The following is a 22830-nucleotide window of genomic DNA, read 5'->3' on the forward strand; positions in this document are numbered from 1 at the left end:
GGTGTCAGCACCGATTCTTCCTGGAAAATGGACTTTTGCTTCTGAAAGGTCCCCGAGTTCAGGTTCCGGGCATGTGGGCCCTTGGAATGGTGCCGTGGGGACAGTGAAGGGTTCACGCGTGTTCTGGGGAGCCGCCTACTCCAGGCTTAAACTTTGGATCTGGGACTTGTGAGACCTGGGAAAGGATGTGCAGGGCTGCGCAGTCCGTCCTGCACTGAGCCTCCGGGGCATCACGTACAGGTGCACAGAGCAGTCAGGCTCTGGGGAGGAGTGAAGGCGGATAGAAAGAAATTTCTTTTTTTTTTTTTTAATATTTTTTATTGATTAAGATATTACATATGTGTACCCTCTACCCCCCCCGCTCATCCCCTCACCCCCCCGTTGTCCGTGTCCATTGGTTAGGCCTATATGCCTGCATGTAAGTCTTTGGTTGATCTTTCCCCCTTGCCCCCACCCTCCCCTACCTTCCCTCCAAGGCCCGACAGTCCAATCAATGCCTCTCCGTCTCTGGATCAGTCCTTGTTCATCAGTTTATGTTGTTCATTATATTCCACAAATGAGTGAGATCCTGTGGTATTTATCCGCTCTCCAGTTCCATCCATGCTGTGGCAAATGGTAAGAGTTCCTTTTTCTTCTTCCTCTTCTTAAAGAATACCTTTCAGCATTTCATATAATGCTGGTTTGGTGGTGATGAACTCCTTTAGCTTTTTCTTATCCGTGAAGCTCTTTATCTGATCTTCCATTCTGAATGATAGCTTTGCTGGATAACGTAATCTTGGTTGCAGGTTCTTGCTATTCATCTCTTGGAATATTTCTTGCCACTCTCTTCTGGCCTGCATGGTTTCTGCTGAGAAATCAGCTGACAGTCGAATGGGTACTCCCTTGTAGGTAACTGACTGTCTTTCTCTTGCTGCTTTTAAGATTCTCTCTTTATCTTTTGCTCTTGGCATTTTAATTATGATGTGTCTTGGTGTGGTCCTCTTTGGATTCCTTTTGTTTGGGGTTCTCTGCGCTTCCTGGACTTGTAAGTCCATTTCTTTCACCAGGTAGGGGAAGTTTTCTGTCATTATTTCTTCAAAAAGGTTTTCAATATCTTGCCCTCTCTGTCCTTCTGGTACCCCTATAATTCTGATGTTGGTACGCTTGAAGTTGTCCCAGAGGTTCCTTACACTATCTTCATATTTTTTGAATCTCTTTTCTTTTTTCTTTTTCGGTTGGGTATTTTTTGTCTCTTTGTATTTCAAATCTTTGACTTGATTCTTGGGATCCTCTTGTCTGCTGTTGGATCTCTGTAAATTATTCTTTATTTCAGTCAGTGTATGCTTAATTTCTAGTTGGTCCTTTTTCATGTCCTCCATGGTCTCACTATACTCCTTGAGGGATTCATTAAATTTATCGGCGGTTTCCATAAAATTCTTGAAAAACCTTATAAACGTGGCCTTGAACTCTATATCCAGTTGTTTGCTTTCCTCCGTTTCTGCCATTTGTGACCTTTTTCTTTGTCTCCGCATTTTGGCTGCTTCCCTGTATTGATAGAGTGGCCCTGCGCGCCAGGTGTCCTGTAGGGCCCAGTGGCTCAGCCTCCCCAGTTACCTGGGGTAGACACTCTTGGTGCACTCTTGGTGCCTTGGTTGTTGTAGGATCACTGGGAGGAATTGACCTCCAGGCCAATTGGCTGTGGGAATCAGCTGTGTCTGAAGCGGAAGAATGGTCCCCCTCTGACCACTGGGTACAGTGGCTCCTGGATCTAAGGAGGTGCTAATTCAGCCCCTGCCTGAGGCCACACAGCAGGAGCCATGAAGAGGCTCAGCTGTGAAGCAATGCAAGCCGCTGCGGGGCCTTGGGCCTTCTCTTGGAAGTTCCGGGTCTGCCTGGCTGGGCTGTAGTTAGGTACATTCACATGCAAAAGCCTCTGCCGCAGCCTGGGTGGGGCGGGGTCTCAGGGAGTCAAAGGGCGGTGAAAGCAGCTATGGTGATTCTCCGCGCCCGGAGCCGCGCGTCTCAGTGTCCCGGTAATGGCTGCAAGCACCTCTGAGGGAAAGCCGCCCTCAAGTTTGCCCGCTGCCGCCTGACAGACCAGCCTCTCCCCGTATGAGCCCTGGGTCCCCAGAGACCCACTGGAACCGGAGTTCAGAGCAGTTGGGAGCTTGTGATTCAAAAAGACAGCCGCGTCCTCAGGCGCCACCCCCTTTCCGCGCGCGCGAGCCGCCGCCGTACCTCTGCACTTCACCTCTGCAGCTCCTCTGGCTCTCAGCGTGCCCCTGTTTTCTTCTAGTTGTAGAAATTACACTCAGCCAGCCTTCCTGTTGTTCTGGACGATGTTTGCTCTGACCCTTGCGGCATTCTTCAATTGTTGTGTGAGGCGACAATTTCCCGGTGTTTATCTATGCCGCCATCTTCAGAAAGAAATTTCTTAACATAAGGTCTGGAACCAGTAAGGGCCCAGGAACTATGGGCTGAAACTGGAGGGAAAAACTAGCAAATGGTAGTAGTGAGAGCTGGCACGCAGCCAGCCTCCCTCCGAGCACTCTGACCCGAACGGGTCCGAGCAGCCTCAGAACCAGCCACTGTGAACTCAGGGAGGTCATGTGTCCAGGGGCACAGCCCGCACAGGAACTCAGTGAAGGTTAGAGCAATAGACCTAAGGCTGTTTAGTACCTGAAAAATATTTTATACGGGAAAGAAGAAATTGAGGACTCAAATATAAGTAAAACTGTGGAAGGAAAAGAAATTTCACATGTTTCTGTTGCTTTCGCAGCTCGTGAACGCACTGAAAACAGTCTCCACATTTGAAGTCCAGATTGTCGATTACAAATATAAGTAAGTGACCAGCACCCTGGGCAGAGCTGGTGTCTGCTTGGATGCGTCGGGGGGAGAGGAGGGTTTCAGACTGGAGTGCTGGCCTCTAGGCTGGTAGGGGCAGCAGAGGCCAGCAGGGAGTGAGGTGGGCAGGTGAGATGGGCACAGGACGAGTGCTCTGCGCTGTTCCGGGCCTCATATTGCTACCTTACTATCTCATTTCTCTTTCTTTCTTTTTAAAAATCTTTATTGTTGAAAGTATTACATAGGCCTCCCTTTCCCCCCCATTATCCTCTTGCAGCCCACTCCCGTCCCCCCCGCCCAAGGCCCTCACCACCAAATTGTCTGTGTCCATGGGTTATGAATATATGCAAACAAGTTCATTGGTTGAGCTCTTTCCACCCACTGACCCCACCTTCCCTCTGATTTTCAACAGTCTGTTCATGCTTCTGTGTCTCTGGGTCTATTTTTTTAAAAAATATATTTTTATTGATTTCAGAGAGGAAAGGAGAGGGAGAGAGAGAGAGAAACATCAATGATGAGAGAGAATCATTGATTGACTGCCTCCTGTGTACCCCCTACTGGGGATCGAGCCAACAACCTAGGCACGTGCCCTTAGACCGAAATCAAACCTGGGACCCTTCAGGCCACAGGTCAATGCTCTATCCACTGAGCTAAACCAGCCAGGGCACTAGGTTTATTTTTATTCATCAGTTTATGTGGTTCATTAGATTCCATATATGAGTGAGATCATGTGACATTTCTCTTTCTCTGCCTGGCTTATTTTGCTTAGCATAAGGCTCTCCATGTCCATCCATGCTGTGGTGAATGGTAACAGTTCTTTTTTACAGCAGCGTAGTATTCCATTGTGTAGATGTACCACAGTTCCTTAATCCACTCATCTGCTGATGGGCACTTAGGCTGTTTCCAAATCTTAGCTATTGTAAATTGTGCTGCTATGAACATAGGGGTGCATATGTCCTTTCTGATTGGTGTTTCTGATTTATTGGGATATATTCCTAGAAGTGGGATTACTGGGTCAAATGGGAGTTCCATTTTTAATTTTTTGAGGAAACTCCATACTGTTTTCCACAGTGGCTGCACCAGCCTGTATTCCCACCAGCAGTGCATGAGGGTTCCTTTTTCTCCGCATCCCCCCCAGCACTTGTCATTTGTTGATTTGTTGATGATGGCCATTTGACAGGTTGCGATGGTATCTCATCATTCAGATTTGCATCTATCGGATGATTAGTGACTTTGAGCATGTTTTCATATGTCTCTTGGCCTTCTGTGTGTCCACTTTCGAAAAGTGTCAATTTAGGTCCTTTGCCCATTTTTTTTATTGGATTGTTTAACTTCCTTTTGCTAAGTTGTATTAGTTCCCTATAAATTTTGGAGATTAGGCCCTTATCAGCTATAACATTGGCAAATATGTTCTCCCATGCAGTGGGCTTTCTTGTTGTTCTGTTGATGGTTTCTTTTGCTGTGCAGAAGCTTTTTATTTTGATGTAGTCCCATTTGTTTATTTTCTCCTTAGTTTCCATTGTCCTAGGAGCTGTATCGGTAAAGATATTTTGCTGCCTGTGGATTCTTCTAAGATTTTTATGGTTTCCCGTCTTACGGTTAAGTCCTTTATCCATTTTGAGTTTATTCTTGTATATGGTATAAGTTGGTGGTCTAGTTTCATTTTTTTGTATGTATCTGTCCAATTTTCCCAACACCATTTATTGAAGAGACTGTTTTGACTGCATTGTATGCTCTTGCCTCCTTTGTCAAAGATTAATTGAGACTAGTGGCTTGGGTCGATTTCTGGGTTCTCTGTTCTTTTCCAGTGATCTATATGCCTGTTCTTATACGAGTACCAGGCTGTTATGAGCACAGTGGCTTTATAATATAGCTTGATATCTGGTATTGTGATCTCTCCAACTTTGTTCTTCTTTCTAAAGATTGCTGCAGCTATTCAGGGTCTTTTATGGTTCCATATGAACTTTTGGAGAGTTTGTACTAGGTCTGTGAAATATGCCATTGGTATTTTAATGGGGATTGCAGTAAATTTGTAGATTGCTTTGGGTAGTATGGACATTATATTGATGTTAATTCTTCCAGTCAATGAAGATGGTATATTCTTCCACTTGTTTATATCTTTCTCTATCTCTTTTTTCAACTTTCTGTAGTTTTCCGAGTACAGGTTGTTTACCTCCTTGGTTAACGTTATTCCTAAGTATCTTAATTTTTTTGTTGCAATGGCAAATGGGATGTTCTTTTTAGTTTCTCTTTCTTAGCGTTCATTATAATAATAAAAGCATAATATGCTAATTAGACCAGCCAGCTGAACAACCTTCCAGATGTCATTCCAGACATCATGGCGGCAGGGACTGAGGCAGAGGCGGTTAGGTGTGATCAGGCAGGCAGGTGAGCAGTTAGGGGTGATCAGGCAGGCACGTGAGCAGTTAGGGGAAATCAGGCAGGCAGGTGAGTGGTTAGGGGCGATCAGGCAGGCAGTCAGATGAGCAGTTGGGGCGATCAGACAGGCAGGCAGACGAGCAGTTGGGGCGATCAGAAAACAGGCAGGGTGGTTAGGGGCTATCAGGCAGGCAGGCAAGTGGTTAGGGGCGATCAGGCAGGCAGGTGAGCAGTTAGGGGTGATCAGGCAGGCAGGCAGGGTGGTTAGGGGCTATCAGGCAGGCAGGCAATTGGTTAGGGGTGATCAGGCAGGCAGGTGAGTGGTTAGGGGTGATCAGGCAGCCAGGTAGAGGGGTTAGGGGCAATCAGGCAGTCAGGCAGGTGAGCGGTTAGGAGCCAACGGTCCCAGATTGCGAGAGGGATGTCTGACTGCTGGTTTAAGCCCGATCTGCGGGATTGGGCCTAAACCAGCAGTTGGACATCTGCTGAGGGGTCCCAGATTGTGAGGGGGTGAAGGCCGGGCTGAGGGACGTCCCCCCCCCCCCCCGCACGAATTTTGTGCACTGGGCCTCTAGTTGGTATATAAAAATGCTATGATTTCTGGGTGTTAATTTTGTGTCCTGCTATATTTTCATTTGTTCTGAATTCATTTATTAAATCTAGTATTTTTTTATGGAGTCTTTAGGGTTTTTTATGTACAGTATCATGACATCTGTGACTGAGAGTTTTACTTCCTCTTTTCCAATTTGGATGCCTTTTATTTCTTCTCGTCTGATTGCTATGGCTAGGACTTCCAGTACTATGTTGCACAGAGTAGTGAGAGTGGGCATCCCTGTCTTGTTCCCGTTCTTAGGGGAAATGGTTTTAGTTTTTGCCCATTGAATATGATGTTGGCTATAGGTTTGTCATATATGACTTTTATTAGGTTGAGCTCTGATCCCTCTCTTCCCACTTTGCTAAGAGTTTTTATCAAGAAAGGGTGTTGGATTTTGTCAAATGCTTTTTCTGCATCAATTGATATGATCATATGATTTTTGTCCTGCAATCTGTTTATGTGCTGTATCACATTTCTTGATTTGTAGATATTGTACCAGCCTTGCATCCCCAGAATAAATCCCACTTGGTCATGGTATACGATCTTTTTAATATATTGCTAGATCTGATTTGCTAATATTTTGTTGAGGATATTAGTGTCTGTGTTCATGAGGGATATTGGCCTGTAGTTCTCTTTCTTTGTCATGTCTTTATCTGGTTTGGGAATTAAGGTAATGCTAGCCTCACTGAAAGAATTTGGAAGTATTCCTTACTCTTGAATTTTTGGAATAGTTTGAGGAGGATAGGTGTTAGTTCTTTTAATATTTGGTAAAACTCTCCTGTGAAACTGTTTGGACTAAGGCTTTTGTTTGTTGGGAATTATTTTTATTACTGCTTCAATTTCATCAGTAGTTTTTGGCCTATTCAGGTTTTCTGGTTCTTCCTGATTGAGTTTTGGAAGGTTGTATTTTTCTAGGATTCTTTCCATTTCCTCTAGGTTGTCCCATTTGTTGGAATAAAGTCATTCATAGTATTTTTTTTACGATCTTTTGTATTTCTGTGGGGTCAGTTGTTACTTCACCTCTTTTGTATTTTGTTTATTTGGGTCCTTTCTTTGTTTCCTGGTAAGCCTGGCTAGACGTTTATCAATCTTGTTTATCCTTTTGAAGAACCAGCTCTTGGTTTTATTGACCTTTTATATTTTTTCTTTTTTTTTCAGACTCTGTGTCATTTATTTCCTCACTGATCTTTCTACTTACTCTGGGCTTTTCTTATTGTTCTCTTTCTAATTCTTTTTTTTTAAATTAAATCTTTATTGTTCAGATTATTACATTTGTTCCTCTTTTTTTTCCCCCCATAACTCCCCTCCTCCCAGTTCCCGCCCCACCCTCCGCCCTCACTCCCCACCCACTGTCCTCATCCATAGGTGCACAATTTTTGTCCAGTCTCTTCCCACATCTCCCACACCCCTTTCCCCCCCAAGAATAGTCAGTCCATTCCCTTTCTATGTCCCTGATTCTATTATAATCAACAGTTCATTCTGTTCATCAGATTATTTATTCACTTGATTCTTAGATTCACTTGTTGATAGATGCATATTTGTTGTTCATAATTTGTATCTTTACCTTTTTCTTCCTCCTCCTCTTCTTAAAGGATACCTTTCAGCATTTCATATAATCCTGGTTTGGTGGTGATGAACTCCTTTAGCTTTTCCTTATCTGTGAAGCTCTTTATCTGACCTTCAATTCTGAATGATAGCTTTGCTGGATAAAGTAATCTTGGTTGTAGGTTCTTGGTATTCATCACTTTGAATATTTCTTGCCACTCCCTTCTGGCCTGCAAAGTTTCTGTTGAGAAATCAGCTGACAGTCGTATGGGCACTCCCTTGCAGGTAACTGAGTTTCTTTCTCTTGCTGTTTTTAAGATTCTGTCTTTATCTTTTGCTCTTGGCATTTTAATTATGATGTGTCTTGGTGTGGTCCTCCCTGGATTCCTTTTGTTTGGGGTTCTCCGCGCTTCTTGGACCTGTAAGTCCATTTCTTTCACCAGGTGGGGGAAGTTTTCTGTCATTATTTCTTCAAATAGGTTTTCAATATCTTGCTCTCTCTCATCTTCTGGCACCCCTATAATTCTGATGTTGGTACGCTTGAAGCTGTCCCAGAGGCTCCTTACACTATCCTCGCATTTTTGGATTCTTTTTTCATTTTGCTTTTCCGGTTGGATGTTTTTTGCTTCCTCGCATTTCAAATCATTGACTTGATTCTTGCGCTCCTCTGGTCTGCTGTCGGGCGTCTGTATAATATTCGTTATTTCAGTCCGTGTGTGCTTAATTTCTAGTTGGTTCCCCAATATAAGATCGAGGGTCTTATTAGTTTTCGTGTAGATCTCATTAAGTTTATCGGCAGCTTCTAAACAGTTCTTGAGAGACCTTAAAAGTGTGGTTCTGAACTCTATATCTTCCATTGACAATTTTGTCCTGTTTCTTTGTCTCCGCATTTTGTTATGCTTCCTTGGTGCACCCCCTAGTGGTCTTTGTTCGCAGCCTTATAGTTAAATCTTGATTGTTGTAGCTAATTCCAGGGAGGGTTTGACCTCCAGGCCAAGTGGCTATGAGAATCAGCTGTGTCAGCAGTGAGAGAACTTCTGTCCTCTAGGGAGGTGCTAATCTAGCCTTTGCCTGAAGCTATCCGGCAAATGCCTCTGTGCAGGGCTTGGGCAGGGCGGGTCGCACAGGATCAACAGGGTGGGCAGGAGAGAGCAGTTATGGCGGCTCTCAGTCCTGTCCCCAGGGGCTCTGCCTCTCTGAGTCCCAGCACCCGCTGCAAAGCTGGGAGAGAAAGCTGCACTCGCTCTGACCGAAGCCAGACAGTCCCGCTTCTCCCGTTTGAGTCTGGGTCCCCAAAGACTCGCCCGGGTCTGGTGCTCAGAGTCTGCGACTCCCTCCCGATTGAAAACAACAACCACGCCCTCCGCCGCCAGCCCGCTCCGCGCACTCCGCACCTCAGAATTTGACTTCAGCACTGCACCTCCTCTGAGTGTCCGTGTGCGTTTCTCCTTCCTCCCAGCTGTAGGACTTCCACTCAGCCAGTGTTCCCGTGGTTCTGGGTGATGTCCCTTCCGCCCCCTGGTTTCACTTTTGAAGTAGTTGTTCAAAGCAGCAAACCCCGGCGTTAACCCATGCCGCCATCTTGGTTCTCCCTCTTTCTAATTCTTTAAGTTGTAGTGTTAGATAACTTATTACCTTTCTTCCTCCCCTCCCCTCCCCTCCCCTCTCCTCTCCTTTCTTGTAGGCCTGTAGTGCTACAAACTTCCCTCTCAGAACTGCTTTTACTGTGTCCCATGGATTTTTGGATTGTTGTGTGTTCATTTTCATTTTTTTCAAGGATTTTATTTTTTCTCCTTTGATCTCTTTGGTAAACCATTCATTGTTTAATAGCATGCTATTTAGTCTCCATGTATTTGATTGTTTTTGAGCATTTTTATTGTAGATGACTTCTAATTTTATGCTATTGTGGTCTGAGAGGATGCTTGATATGATTGCAATCTTCTTGAATTTGTAGAGACTTAGCTTGTGTCCTGACATATAGTCTGTGTTTGAAAATGTCCCATGTGCACTCAAGAATGTATATTCCATAGCTTTGGGGTAAAATGTTCTGAAGATGTCAATTAGTTCCATCTGATCTAGAGTGTTATTTAGGATTGCTGTTTCCTTCTTGATTTTTTGTCTAGAAGATTTATCAATGATATCAGTAGGGTATTAAAGTCCCCTGCTATGATTATATTGCTGTCAATCTCTCCCTTGACATCTCTAGAAGCTTTTTAAAATATATTTGGATGCTCCTATATTGGGTGCATTAAAGTTTACCAGGGTTATATCCTCTTGTTGGATCGATCCTTATAGTATTATGTAGTTACCTTTGTTATCTCTTGTGATGGCCTTCATTTTGAAATCTATTTTGTCAGATATGAGTATTGCTATTCCAGCTTTTTTTTCTTTTCCATTTACATGGAAAGTGTTTTTCATCCCTTCACTCTCATCCTGTTTGTGTCTTTTGTTCTGAGGTGGGTCTTTTATAGACAGCATATAGTTAGGTCATGTTTTTGTATCCATTCAGCTACCCTCTGTCTTTTGATTGGAGCATTTAATTCATTTACATTTAAGGTTATTATTGATAGGTACTTATTTATTGGCATTTTAATTCTGTATGCCTAGGTTTCTCTCTCTTTTTCTTCTTCTCATTACAGCAGTCCCTTTAGTATTTCTTGTAATGCTGGCTTGGTGGTGATGTACTCCTTTAGCCTTTTTTTTTTTTGTCTGGGAAGCTCTTTATTTGACCGTCTATTTTGAATGATAGCCTTGCTGGATATAGTAATCTTGGCTTCAGATCCTTGTTTTCCATTACCTTGAGTACTTCATGCCATTCCCTTCTGGCTAGTAGAGTTTCTGATAAGTAATCAGTTGTCAGCCTTATGGGAGCTCTTTTGTAAGTAAGAGTTTGCTTTTCTCTTGCTGCCTTTAAGATTCTCTCTTTGTCTTTAATTTTTGGCATTTTTAATTATGATGTGTCTGGGTGTGGGCCTGTCTGGGTTCTTTTTGCTTGGGGTTCTGTGCCTTTTGGACTTGTGTGACTTTTTCTTTTACCAGGTTAGGGAAATTTTTTGCCATTCTTTCTTCAAACATGCTCTCTCTTCCTTTCTCTCTTTCTGCCTCTTCTAGCATACCTGCTATTCAAATATTGTTATGTTTCACATTGTCCCACAGCTCCCTTAAGCTGTCCTCCTTTTTTGTAATTGTTTTTTCTTTTTGGTTTTCTGATTGAGTGATGTTTTTCAACCCTCTCTTCTTCTTTTTTATTGTTGCTGTTAATCCACCTGAGGATATTTTTCCATTGATCTTTTAGAGAGAGTGGAAGAGAGAGGGAAAGACAGAAAGAAACATTGATGTGAGAGAAACACATTGATTGGTTGTGCCCTGACCAGGGCCTGGGCCGGGGTGGAGCCTGCAACCAAGGTACGTGCCCTTGACCAGAATCGAACCTGAGACCCTTTGGTCTGCAGGCTGACATTCTATTCACTGAGCCACACCAGCTAGGGCCAACCTTGTCTTATAATTTACTGATTCGATTCTCAGCTTCCCCTAATCTCCTTCCAATGTGTTCTTTATTTGTGCTATGTCATTCTTTTTTAAAAATATATATTTTTATTGATTTCAGAGAGGAAGGGAAAGGGGGAAAGAGATAGAGACATGATGAAAGAGAATCATGGATCAGCTTGTGCTATGTCATTCTTTATTTCTGTTTTCATAGTTACTATATCTTTTCTCATGCTGTTGAGTATTTTACCATCATTATTCTGAACTCTATATCAGATACATTTCTTTTTTTTAATAAATACATTTTTATTGATTTCAGAGAGAAAGGGAGAGAGAGAGAGAGACAAACATCAATGATGAGAGAGAATCATTGATCAGCTGCCTCCTGAATGCCCCCTACTGGGGATTGAGCCAGCACACCAGGCATATGCCCTTGACCAGAATTGAACCTGGTACCCTTCAGTCCACAGGCTGACACTCTATCCACTGAGCCAAACCAGCTAGGCCTAGATAAATTAATTTCTTTTTAAAAAAATGTATTTTATTGATTTTTTTTTTTTTTTTTTTTTTTTTTTTTTTTTTTTTTTTTTTACAGAGAAGAAGGTAGAGGGATAGAGAGTTAGAAACATCTATGAGAGAGAAAAATCGATCAGCTGCCTCCTGTGCACCCCCTACTGGGGATGTGCCCGCAACCAAGGTACATGCCCTTGACCGGAATCAAACGTGGCACTCTTCAGTCTGCAGGCTGATGCTCTATCCACTGAGCCACAATGGTTAGGGCCCAGATAAATTTCTTATCTCCATTTCATTTATCTCTTCTTCTGGAGAATTCTCTTGTTCTTTCATTTGGGGGTTGTTTCTTTGTCTTCTCATTTTGGCTGCTCGTTTCAGTTTGTGACTATGTTTTAGGTAGATCTGCTACACCTCTGCATTACTAGTGCAGGATAGTGTCAAATGCTATTTCTACTGATTAGACCAGGCAAAGACTCAAAGTTTCCTGAGACAGACTGCCTACAGACTGATAGGGTTCCGTCTTGAATTGCCCTCAAGCAGTTGTCCACAGGTGTGGTGAGAGTTTTTTTCAACAGGGTGGGGCAATTGCTTCTCCCTGGAGGCTAATTGTTATTCTCAGTCTCTTAATGGGCATCAGAACCTCCAGTATGGCGGGACAAGGTGTTTTCCAATAGGGTGGATCAGCTGTCTTCCCCTCAGGCAAGGTCGCCTCTATAGAAAATGTCTGTGTGAGAAAGATGACCTCTGCAATGTGAGGGAATGACTCAGCAAAGGAAACTGGGGTGTCTGCCTTCTGAGCTTTAACCCTACAACCCCCAATCTTGGATTCTACTCATGCAGCTACAGTCCACTCTGCCCTCCCTCTGCCGGAGCACAAGGTGGGTGGCTCCACAGGAAATTTTGTGCATTGGCCCTTTAAGAAGGTGCCTGGATTTCCAGCTGTCTCTCCCTGCTGGTAGGCAGCAATCCTGCTTTTCACAGCCAGATGTTATGTGGGTACCCTTCTCAGATCTGGTGCTCTCTGATGGGGGGCCAACTTGGGGATTAGATCCCAGAGTTCTCAGTGGGAATCCCCCACAGCTGAGATATCTCTCCGGAACTTCAGTTGCTGTCTGTGGGAGCCTGGCCATCCTTTTTGTGCCTCCGCCCCTCCTACCAGTCTCTATGTGGTCTCCGCTTTCTGTTCTCAGTTATCAGGGTTCTCTCTAGCGAGTCTTCCATTGATTATTCAGGAAGTTTTTCTGTATTTTAGCTGTAATTCCAGTTTGGTCCTGGGAGCATGTCCATGCAGCATCCACTTACTCCGCAGCCATTTTTAATCTCTTGGCATTGCTTTTAGTTCAGAGTTTTGTATCTTGCAGCGTCTTGAATTCAAAGGACACTTTTACAGCCCTAACGTGCGTAAAATTGTGGATTTGTCTGTTGCAAAGGCAAGAAAATGCTCAGTGGTATTGGGACCATTTTAGTTCTTTAGAATAAGTCAGCTCACTCAGGAGGAATCACTTTCCTGCTAAAACTCCTTTATCACCAGGGAATAGTCTTCATTCAGTTTGTGCTGGTGTCCCAGACATCTCTTCAACCTTCCTTAATTTCTCTTTTTCATCGAGAGCAGGCAGATGGGCTTAGAGGGTTGCCTTGCAATGATAACTACCTTGCTTTGAATAATGCTTTTTAGTTTGATTATATCTATTTTTTTTAAAATATATTTTTATTTCAGAGAGGAAGAGAGATATAGAAACATCAATGATGAGAGAGAATCATTGACCAGCTGCCTCCTGCACTCCCCCTACTGGGGATCGAGCCTGCAACTTGGACATGTGCCCTTGACTGGAATCAAACCCAGGACCCTTCAGTCCGCAGGCCAATGCTCTATCCACTGAGCCAAACCAGCTAGGGCTGATTATATCTATTTTTACAATTTTGCTTATGGCCTGTGTTATTAGTTTTCCCCTCACGACAGCTATAAAAGGTTCCTTCTAAGAAAAATGCATTTAAGTTTTTAAAGAGTGTTTACTTGGGAAAAATGTAAAATTATTGACTCATTAAGTTATTAAATACTGGAGTAAGGCTTGAAATTGGCAAAAAGATCACGGTGGAATGTGAATTAAATTGGGAAAGACACTTGTATAAAAATTGTTACTATGGGTCATGAGCTCAGCTGGACTTAATACTTTGTTCTTTCCATCTGTCTTCTGTATGTTCACAGGGAACTTGGGTTTTTAGATCAGCTAAGGATCACCCATAACACGGATATATTTATTGGAATGCATGGAGCTGGTCTTACCCATTTGCTTTTCCTTCCGGACTGGGCTGCTGTATTTGAACTGTAAGTACTTGGCGCGGTTTTACATTGCCGCGGCTCATGATACTCTTTATGCGTGCCGAGACTTCCGCTCAGCGCACCCAAAGGCTAAGCACTTAATCCTTCCAGGGAAGTCACACCCTATCGGCATTTGGAAAGAAAAAAGACCTAATACTAAAAATGAGAAGGCTGCAGCCTGCCATTTCACTTAGCAAGCAAACCACCTCTTCCCGCCCTGCCCCTTCCCTCTGAGAATCGTCAGTCTGTCCCATGCTTCTATGTCTCTGGATCTGTGTTCTTCAGTTTATTGTGTTCATTAGACTCCACATGCGAGTGAGATCATATGATACTCGTTTTTCTCTGGTTGACTTATTTCACTTAGCATAACACTCTCCAGGTCCCTCCATGCTGTCTCAAAGGGTAAGGGATTTTTATGGTTTTGTGACTTATATTTAAGTCTTTTATCCACTTTGAGTTTATTTTTGTGTATGGTGTAAGTTGGTGGTCTAGTTGCATTTTTTTTGCATGTATCTGTCCAATTTTCCCAGCACCATTTACTCCATTGTATGCTGTTGCTTCTTTTGCCAAATATATATTTTTTAATTTAAATTCTTTATTGTTTAAAGTATTACATATGTCTCCTTTTCCCCCCATTGACCTCTCCCCAGCTACTCCCAACCCCCAGCACATGCCCTTATCCCTCTACTATCTGTGTCCATTGGTATTGCTTATATGCATGCATACAAGTGCTTTGGTTGATCTCTTAGACACTCCCCCTCCCCTGTCTTCCCTCTGAGATTCGACAGTCTGTTTGATGCTTCTGTGTCTTTGGATCTACTTTTGTTCATTATATTCCACAAATGAGTGAGGTCATATGATATGTATCTTTCTCCGACTGGCTTATTTCACTTAGCATAATGCTCTCTGGTCCATCCATGCTGTTGCGAAAGGTAAGAGTTCTTTCTTTTTTACAGCAGTGTAGTATTCCATTGTGTAGATGTACCACCATTTTTTAATCCACTCATCTGCTGATGGCACTTAGGCTGTTTCCAAATCCTAGCTATTGTAAATTGTGCTGCTATGAACATATGCATATACCCTTTCTGATGGGGGTTTCTGACTTCTTGGGATATATTCTTAGAAATGGGATTCCAGTGGTCTTTTGCCAAATATTAATTGCCCATATTGCCATGAGTTGAATTCTGGACTCTGTTCTGTTCCATTGACCTCTATGCCTGTTCTTGTGCCAGTACCAGGCTGTTTTGATTACAGTGACTGTGTAGTATAACTTGATATTCTGTATTTTGATCCCTCCTACTTTGTTCTTCTTTCTCAAGATTGCTAAAGCTATTCGGTGTCTTTTGGGGTTCCATATACAGTTTTGGAATATTTGTTCTTAATCTGTAAAAGATGCCATTGGTAGTTTAATAGGAACAGGTCTTTTACCTTTTTGGTTAAGAAAAACCTACAGCCAACATTATACTCAATGGGCAAAAACTAAAACCATTTCCCTTAAGATCAGGAACAAGACAGGGATGTCTGCTTTTACCACTCTGATTCAACGTAATATAGGAAGTCCTGTCACAGCAATCAGACAAGAAGACATAAAAGGCATCCAAATTGGAAAGGAGGAAGTAAAACTGTCCTTATTCACAGATGACATGATATTATACATAGAAAATCCCAAAAATTCCACCAAAAAACTACTGCATCTAATAAATGAATATGGCAGAGTAGCAGGATACAAAATGAATATCCAGAAATGGGTGGCATTTTTATACACTAATAATGGACTCTTGGAAAGAGAAAGTAAAAAAACAATCCCATTTATTGTTGAATATGGTTTCTTTCTCGGGGTTCACTCCCCTGTGCCTCTCCAACTGGGCGTTGCTGACACTGGGCGTGATCAGTGTGCTGCGAGAGAAGCTGTGTGTTGCACACCCATGTGCACAGGAGCCCAGATGTGGAAGCCACCCACACGTCCACCAGGGGATGGGTGGGTTACAGAATGTGGGCTGGGCACGCAGTGGAATATGACTCATCCTGACAAGGAAGGAAATCTCATCACATGCCCACATGGCTGGACCTGGAGGACATTATCTGAAGTGAAGTAAGCCAGTCACAGGAGGACAGATACTGACTTCACTTACATGAGGTCCCTAGAGGGTCATATTCGCAGAGACAGAAAGTAGGTGGGTGCCAAGGGCTGGGGCCCAGGAGGAGTCAGTGTTAAATCGTGTGCGTTTGAAGCTGGAAGTTCTGGAAGTTGCTTACACAATAATGTGAATGTCCTTACTGCTACTGAACTGCACACCTGAATGGCTAAAGTGATACATTTTATGTATGTGTTTCCTACCACGATTTTTAAAGCATGAGAGTGTGAAAGCCTGTGCATCTCATGAAGAATCAGCTCCAGCACAAGCCCTGCTCCTGCGAGCTCCCATGTGCTCCCTGTTCCCATGTGTTCCCTGCTCCTGTAGGTTCCCTGTTCCCATGTGCTCCCATGTGTTTCCTGCCCCCACGTGCTCCCTCTTCTGCAGGTTCCCTGCTCCCTGTTCCCATGTGCTCCCTGCTCCTGCAGGTTCCCTGTGCCCTGCCTCCTGTGTGCTCCCTGCTCCCATGTGCTCCCTGCTCCCATGTGCTCCCTGCTCCCATGGGCTCCCTGCTCCCTGTTCCCATGTGCTCCCTGCTCCTGCAGGTTCCCTGCTCCCTGTTCCCATGTGCTCCCTGCTCCCTGTTCGCATGTGCTCCCTGCTTCTGCAGGTTCCCTGTTCCCTGACTCTTGTGTGCTCCCTGCTTCCTGCTCCCATGTGCTCCCTGCTCCCTGTTCCCATGTGCTCCCTGCTCCCTGTTCCCATGTGTTCCCTGCTCCTGCAGGTTCCCTGCTCCCTGACTCTTGTGTGCTCCCTGCTTCCTGCTCCCATGTGCTCCCTGCTTCTGCACGTTCCCTGTGCCCTGTCTCCTGTGTGCTCCCTGCTCCCATGTGTTCCCTGCTCCTGTGTGCTCCCTGCTCCCTGCTTCCTGTTTCCATGTGCTCCCTGCCTCCTGCGGGTTTCCTGCTCCTTTGTGCTCCCTGCTCCGTGCTCCTGTGTGCTCTCTGCCTCCTGCGGGTTTCCTGCTCCTGTGTGCTCCCTGCTCCGTGCTCCTGTGTGCTCCCTGCCTCCTGCGGGTTTCCTGCTCCTGTGTGCTCCCTGCCTCCCACAGGCTCACTGCTCGCACAGACCTTGAGGGTCAGGGTGGACATTCTGGTCCCTGTGCTCTGCCCCTGCAGCTGGTGTGGAGACATGCCGTCTCTCCCAGGAGAGTTCCACACCCGCCTCATCTGTCCGTCTCCTGTCCTGATTGTGTGGTTTCACTATAAAAATGAGCTGACTCACTATTTAAACAGATGACTGTTTAGAAAGGTGCCAGGAACTTCCACACCACGCAAGACGTAAAAAATACACACATTAGAGAAACAGCCAGATGATTGTGGATTTGATCTGTCTTCGTTTCTCTTAGAGACAGAGGGGGGAGGGAAGAGGAGGGGACGGGAGGAAAGAGAGGGTCACTGAGGCAGCCCAGGCCTTGGACTTGCCCTGGCTTCGCTGGCTCTGTGACCTTGGAAGTGTTACCTGCCCCAAGGCCACGGCCATGCCTGCAGAGACGGGTATTATGAGAATATGGAATTCTTGGTCAGCCCTGTTGATAAAAGTCTGTCTCCATTCCATTCTGTTTTTTAAAAGTTAAGGTAATCTAGTTATGAGAATATTTTAAAAGTACAGGGTGGGGCAAAAGTAGGTTTACTGTTGTTCATATGGCAATGAATATAATAATTAATAAATGAGAATACAGAATAAACTGTTTCACGTGCTGACCCCTGTACGCCTGGGCTGCCCACTGTAGCCTCCCTCAGTCTTGTTCACGGTGCACATGACCTTTGCGAGAACCTGTTTGGAGGTGCGTTTTTTCCCAGAGAACTGTGGGCCGGGCACCACTGCAGCCAAGCCTCACGTGTGGCTGCCCGGCTCAGGTACAACTGTGGAGACCAGCGCTGCTACCTGGACCTGGCCCGGCTCCGCGGCGTCCACTACGTCACCTGGCGCAGGCAGAACAAAGTCTTTCCTCAGGACAAGGCAAGTGCAACGGCGAAGCTCCCCTGCTTTTGCTTTTCAGTTCGTGTGAAGTGTGTAGTTATGAATGTGAAAAGCTATCGCTGAGCTTCAAAGGAAAGTTGTTCTCTGGAATACTGAGTTGTATCTCATATTTGCAAATCGGAGGAAGAGGGTATTCACTTGGTATCTTTAATGTTAATAAGAAAATTTCATGAAATTGGGGCCTAGAAAGGGCTATACAGTTGCATCTCAGAGGGATCAGTGGACCGGAGACCAGCAGGCCAAATCTGGCCCCCCACCTGTTTTTACGAATACAGTTTTATTGGGACACAGCGTGCCCTCTGTGTATGTGCTGTCTGGCTGCTTGTGCCCTTCCATGGCAGAGTGGAGTCACCGTGACTGAGGCTGCGGTCCACAGAGCTGAAATGTGTGTTCTGTGGACTTTACCACAAACTATTTGCTGACTTCCGAGGGAGAGCGCGAATTAACACAGTTGCTTCGGCCAAAGTAAAGTAATTTTTCCTGTTCAGAAAACCACATCCTCTGACTTACAGACCTGTGTTTTGGTTTGGTTTTCCAGGGCCACCACCCCACTCTGGGGGAACATCCGAAGTTTACCAACTACTCCTTCGACGTCGAAGAGTTTATGGACCTTGTCCTGCAGGCTGCAGAGCACGTATCGCGACACCCGAAGTGGCCATGGAGGAGCAGACGAGACGAGCTGTGACTGCGGCTGTCTGCAGGGGGCGCCCTCCAGCCCCTCCAGCCTCTCAGACCAGCCTCAGGGCTCTGCCTGTGGGCTTTCCGCTGTTTCCTGTGACACTTGTGTCACTGCTCTTTGTCAAGATCCTCTTTTTGTACTGAAATGACTTTTTGAGTTCAAAAACTGGCCATGGCTCGCTGAGGGATTGAGCTGTCTTCTTCGGGGATCCAAGCACTCAACTTCTCAGCGTCAGAATCTCTAACTGGTTCTGTGGGCCACCTCAGGGTGGTTCATTCTAGAGGCTCCACTTGGTTATGATGTCGGAGTAAATTCACCATGGCCTTTATTTGTCATAATTTATTCATAGCACTGCTTGTGGTAGGAAAGGGAAGCATGCAGCACCCACACACATCCACCCCTCACACCCACACATACACCCACATACTTACACACACACTTACACACATGCACCCTCACACCCACACATACACCCACACACCTACTCACAGACACACTTACACACATCCACCCTCACACCCACACATACACCCACACACCTACACACACACACATACACCCACACACCTACTCACACCCACACTTACACCTACACTCACACCCACCACTCACACATAGTTGCATTCATACACACACCCACACCCCATGCACTCACACACATCCCCACTCACAACCACATACACACACATGCACACCCACACACACCTACTCACACACACCTACACACACCCATACACCCACTCTCACACACACCTACACACACTCACACACCCACACTTACACCCCCACATGCACACACACCCCCCACACTCCACTCACACACATTCACACTCACACTCCTTACAGCCCTCCCCACACAGGCACGAGTCTCAGTGCTGGGCCATAGGATGCACCTGCAGATGAATGTGCTGTAAGCAGATCAGCTTCACTCTGTCCGAGCCCAGCGCCCGCACGGGTTCCCTGCTGTCTCTTCACTCTGTCCGAGCCCAGCGCCCGCACGGGTTCCCTGCTGTCTCTTCACTCTGTCCGAGCCCAGCGCCCGCATGGGTTCCCTGCTGTCTCTTCACTCTGTCCGAGCCCAGCGCCCGCACTGGTTCCCTGCTGTCTCTTCACTCTGTCCGAGCCCAGCGCCCGCACTGGTTCCCTGCTGTCTCTTCACTCTGTCCGAGCCCAGCGCCCGCACGGGTTCCCTGCTGTCTCTTCACTCTGTCCGAGCCCAGCGCCCGCACTGGTTCCCTGCTGTCTCTTCACTCTGTCCGAGCCCAGCGCCCGCACGGGTTCCCTGCTGTCTCTTCACTCTGTCCGAGCCCAGCGCCCGCACTGGTTCCCTGCTGTCTCTCTTCGGTCGCCTGCAGGTCATAGGCGCCAAGGGCCTGGATGAATCCTGCGGCTGTGCTAATTTCTAGTCACATATTTCATGCAAATCAGGCTTCCCACGACGCACTGCCTGTGATGAACGCACATCAGCAGGTTCTCTAGGACTGCCTGGGACCTCCAGCGGGCTCGCACGGCTCCTTGCTGGGGAGCACGTCTGTCCAGCCCTGGTCTGTCCAGCCCTGGCCTCTGGCGTGGGCATTGCAGCCGCAGGCCTGTGTGCGTGCCCCACCCTCTCCCGGGAGAAACCGTGTCCAGTATTAGTGCAAACTTCCGATGAGCCCCATGGAGAGTCTTTCCTATAAAAAGACACGTGTGCATCGTCCATTTCAAATGCCAAGAAGCCTTGGGAAGTGCTGTCGAAGGAAGAGCATGTCTGAAGTGCAGCCCATCGGAATGGGACTCATTTCTGACTGTTTATCGCTTGCTTTTGCAGTAAACAATCATGGGCTTCTCTTACTGCAAAATGTGGTGTTTACATTTTATTAGCAACTGACTTGCCTAATTTAGAGGCTGGTGACTTCTGTTTTTTAAAGTCGACTTTTAAAAATTAGCAGATTCCAGCAGAGCTAAGAACTCTTTTACATTTTAGAGTTATTGAAGAAAAGGAAAACGCGCCACAGGGCGTGACCGAGCGACCCAAACCAGCTAAGAGCGAGCCTGCTGCCCCCGCTTTAAAGGCTTAGGAACAGTCTCCTAGAGGTTAGGAATATTTATTAAAACATCTGCAAACGGTGCGCGGCTGTAGCAGTAGCTTTGATTTGGCTCTTGAGATTGTGTGAAAAGAATGACAACATGAGTTTTCAGTGAGGGAATTGCTGCTGTGGTTTCTGCAGGGTCCCAAGTTGGCAGGGTCGCACTTTTAGTCAGAGACATAAACATCGGGAAAGTTATCTTCTTACCTCATTTTAAGAAGCGTGTGGAAATGTGATGCTATTTATTTGCTAGTAATAGACGTGAGAATTTCAGAAATTGAGAACAATTTTATAATAAAACTATAATATTTGAATATTCTATATTTAAAGAGTATGTTTTATATAAACAAAGTACATTTGACACTATGGAATAACTTTTATCAGACTTTTACGGTAGCAAAAGAAGCTTTCAAATGTTATAAAATTTACAATGTCAAGACTGCTCTTTTTACTAAGTCTTTAAAAGAGATGCATTTCATAGTTTATACATTTGGGGATTTGGGGTATGGCTTTGGAATAAATTTTCATATATTTTATTTCAGTAGCAGACCATTTTCAAGGTCTTCTGTGTCTGAATGTTACATGCTTGCTTTTTGGCAATCCACCAGGTCTAGATTATAAAAATTAAGTAGCTTGCTGATGGAGAATTCAGTTTAAATAAAAATTATACCTCACATTTATTTAGCCGCTTATTATAGGATGCTTTCACAAATGTTGTATTGCATAATCCTTGCAAGGATGACCTAAGAATTGTTGCCATTTTCCTGTGGAAGAAAAGCGGAAGCTGTTCAAGGGACTTCCCTGAAGACCCCAGGCTGAGTCCACGCCTTGCATTCCGCCCCCCACGTGCTCACTCAGTGCAGACGAGCAGCTCCTGAGGGCCCTGCTGTGCTGGGCTCCGGGCTGGGAGAGGAGGGGAAGGCCCTCACTGTCCCGCGCTTGCCCTCGAGGGTAATCTGACTGGACGGCACTCGAGCGCTATGGTGGGATAACCAGAGGGATGTCTTCGGTCCAGCTCTCTGGAAGGCTGCCTCTGGGACGGAGCTGTGTGTGCAGGTTTATTGGGGGCTCACGATCCACACCTGTGAGATGGGAAGGGGCCGGGCGTGGGCCAAGGGAGGACTTGAACTGCAGGCAGTAGCAGGGGAGGCCTCCTCAGGGGAGGGTAGAGCCGGTGGTTCTTCAGAGGGGCCCCCAAATGAGGCAGGGATCCTCATATCAATGAATCAAACAGAGCCATCCCCATGGAGGGTGGTAACCTGAGGGCGATGCGATTCCTGCGAGGAGCTGGCTGTGAGCCTCCAGCAGCCAGCACCCCGCACCCAATGATGGGTCTGGAGGGCATCCTGGGGGCCCGCTGCAGCGCCCTCCAGGGCAGGGCGGTGCCATCCAGCTGCTGCCTTTGCCATCCACAGCCTGCCACTACCCTCAGCCTGCCACCCATAGCCTGCCACTACCCACAGCATGCCACTCATAGCCTGCCACTACCCACAGCCTGCCACTACCCACAGCCTGCCACTACCCACAGCCTGCCACCCATAGCCTGCCACTACCCACAGCCTGCCACCTACCCACAGCTTGCCACCTACTACAGCCTGCCACCCACAGCCTACCACCCATAGCCTGCCACCTACAGCCTGCCACCCATAGCCTGCCACCCACAGCCTGCCACCCACAGTCTGCCACCACAGCCTGCTACCCACAGCCTGCCACCCATAGCCTGCCACTACCCACAGTCTGCCACCACAGCCTGCTACCCACAGCCTGCCACCCATAGCCTGCCACTACCCACAGCCTGCCACCTACCCACAGCCTGCCACTACCCACAGCATGCCACCTACCCACAGCCTGCCACTACCCACAGCCTGCCACCCACAGCCTGCCACTACCCACAGCCTGCCACCCACAGCCTGCCACCACAGCCTGCCACCCACAGCCTGCCACCCACAGTCTGCCACCCACAGCCTGCCACCTGGCAGTTAGATGGGTGGGCTTCACTAGAGACCCTCAGTGAGCCTCATTCATGCTGAAGAGGGTTAGAGCTGGCTTGGTGGGCCACGTGCTCTCTCTCTCATGTTATTTATTGCTCCCTATCTTTAAAAATATAAAGTCTGCCTGGCCAGCGTGGCTCAGTAGTTGAGTGTTGACTTATGAATTAGGTCACGGTTCAATCCTGGTCAGGGCACATGCCCAGGTTTCGGGCTCAATCCTCAGTGGGGCCTGCATGAGGCAGCTGATCAATGATTCTCTCACATTATTGATGTCTCTATCTCTCCCTCTCCCTTCCTCTCTGAAGTCAATAA

General features: G+C 46.2%; 1 protein-coding gene across 4 annotated transcripts in view; it reads left to right on the forward strand.

The window, feature by feature from the left end:
• Positions 1-21207, forward strand: part of EOGT (EGF domain specific O-linked N-acetylglucosamine transferase) — a 55987-nt gene extending 34780 nt beyond the window's left edge. For 2 of the 4 annotated variants that reach the window (XM_059663013.1, XM_059663014.1), the window contains exons 13-16: positions 2759-2820; positions 13548-13667; positions 17656-17758; positions 18318-21207. In XM_059663013.1, coding sequence (XP_059518996.1) covers positions 2759-2820; positions 13548-13667; positions 17656-17758; positions 18318-18464 — 432 coding nt within the window. In that variant the 3' untranslated portion in view covers positions 18465-21207. Of the gene's footprint in view, positions 1-2758; positions 2821-13547; positions 13668-13772; positions 13854-17655; positions 17759-18317 lie in introns of those variants that run through there. The other 2 variants (XM_059663015.1, XM_059663017.1) reach the window with 2 other exon arrangements.
• Positions 21208-22830: the final 1623 nt, after the last annotated feature.

This window comes from Myotis daubentonii, chromosome 14, assembly GCF_963259705.1.
Source record: "Myotis daubentonii chromosome 14, mMyoDau2.1, whole genome shotgun sequence".
In the NCBI taxonomy this organism is placed as follows: domain Eukaryota; kingdom Metazoa; phylum Chordata; class Mammalia; order Chiroptera; family Vespertilionidae; genus Myotis; species Myotis daubentonii.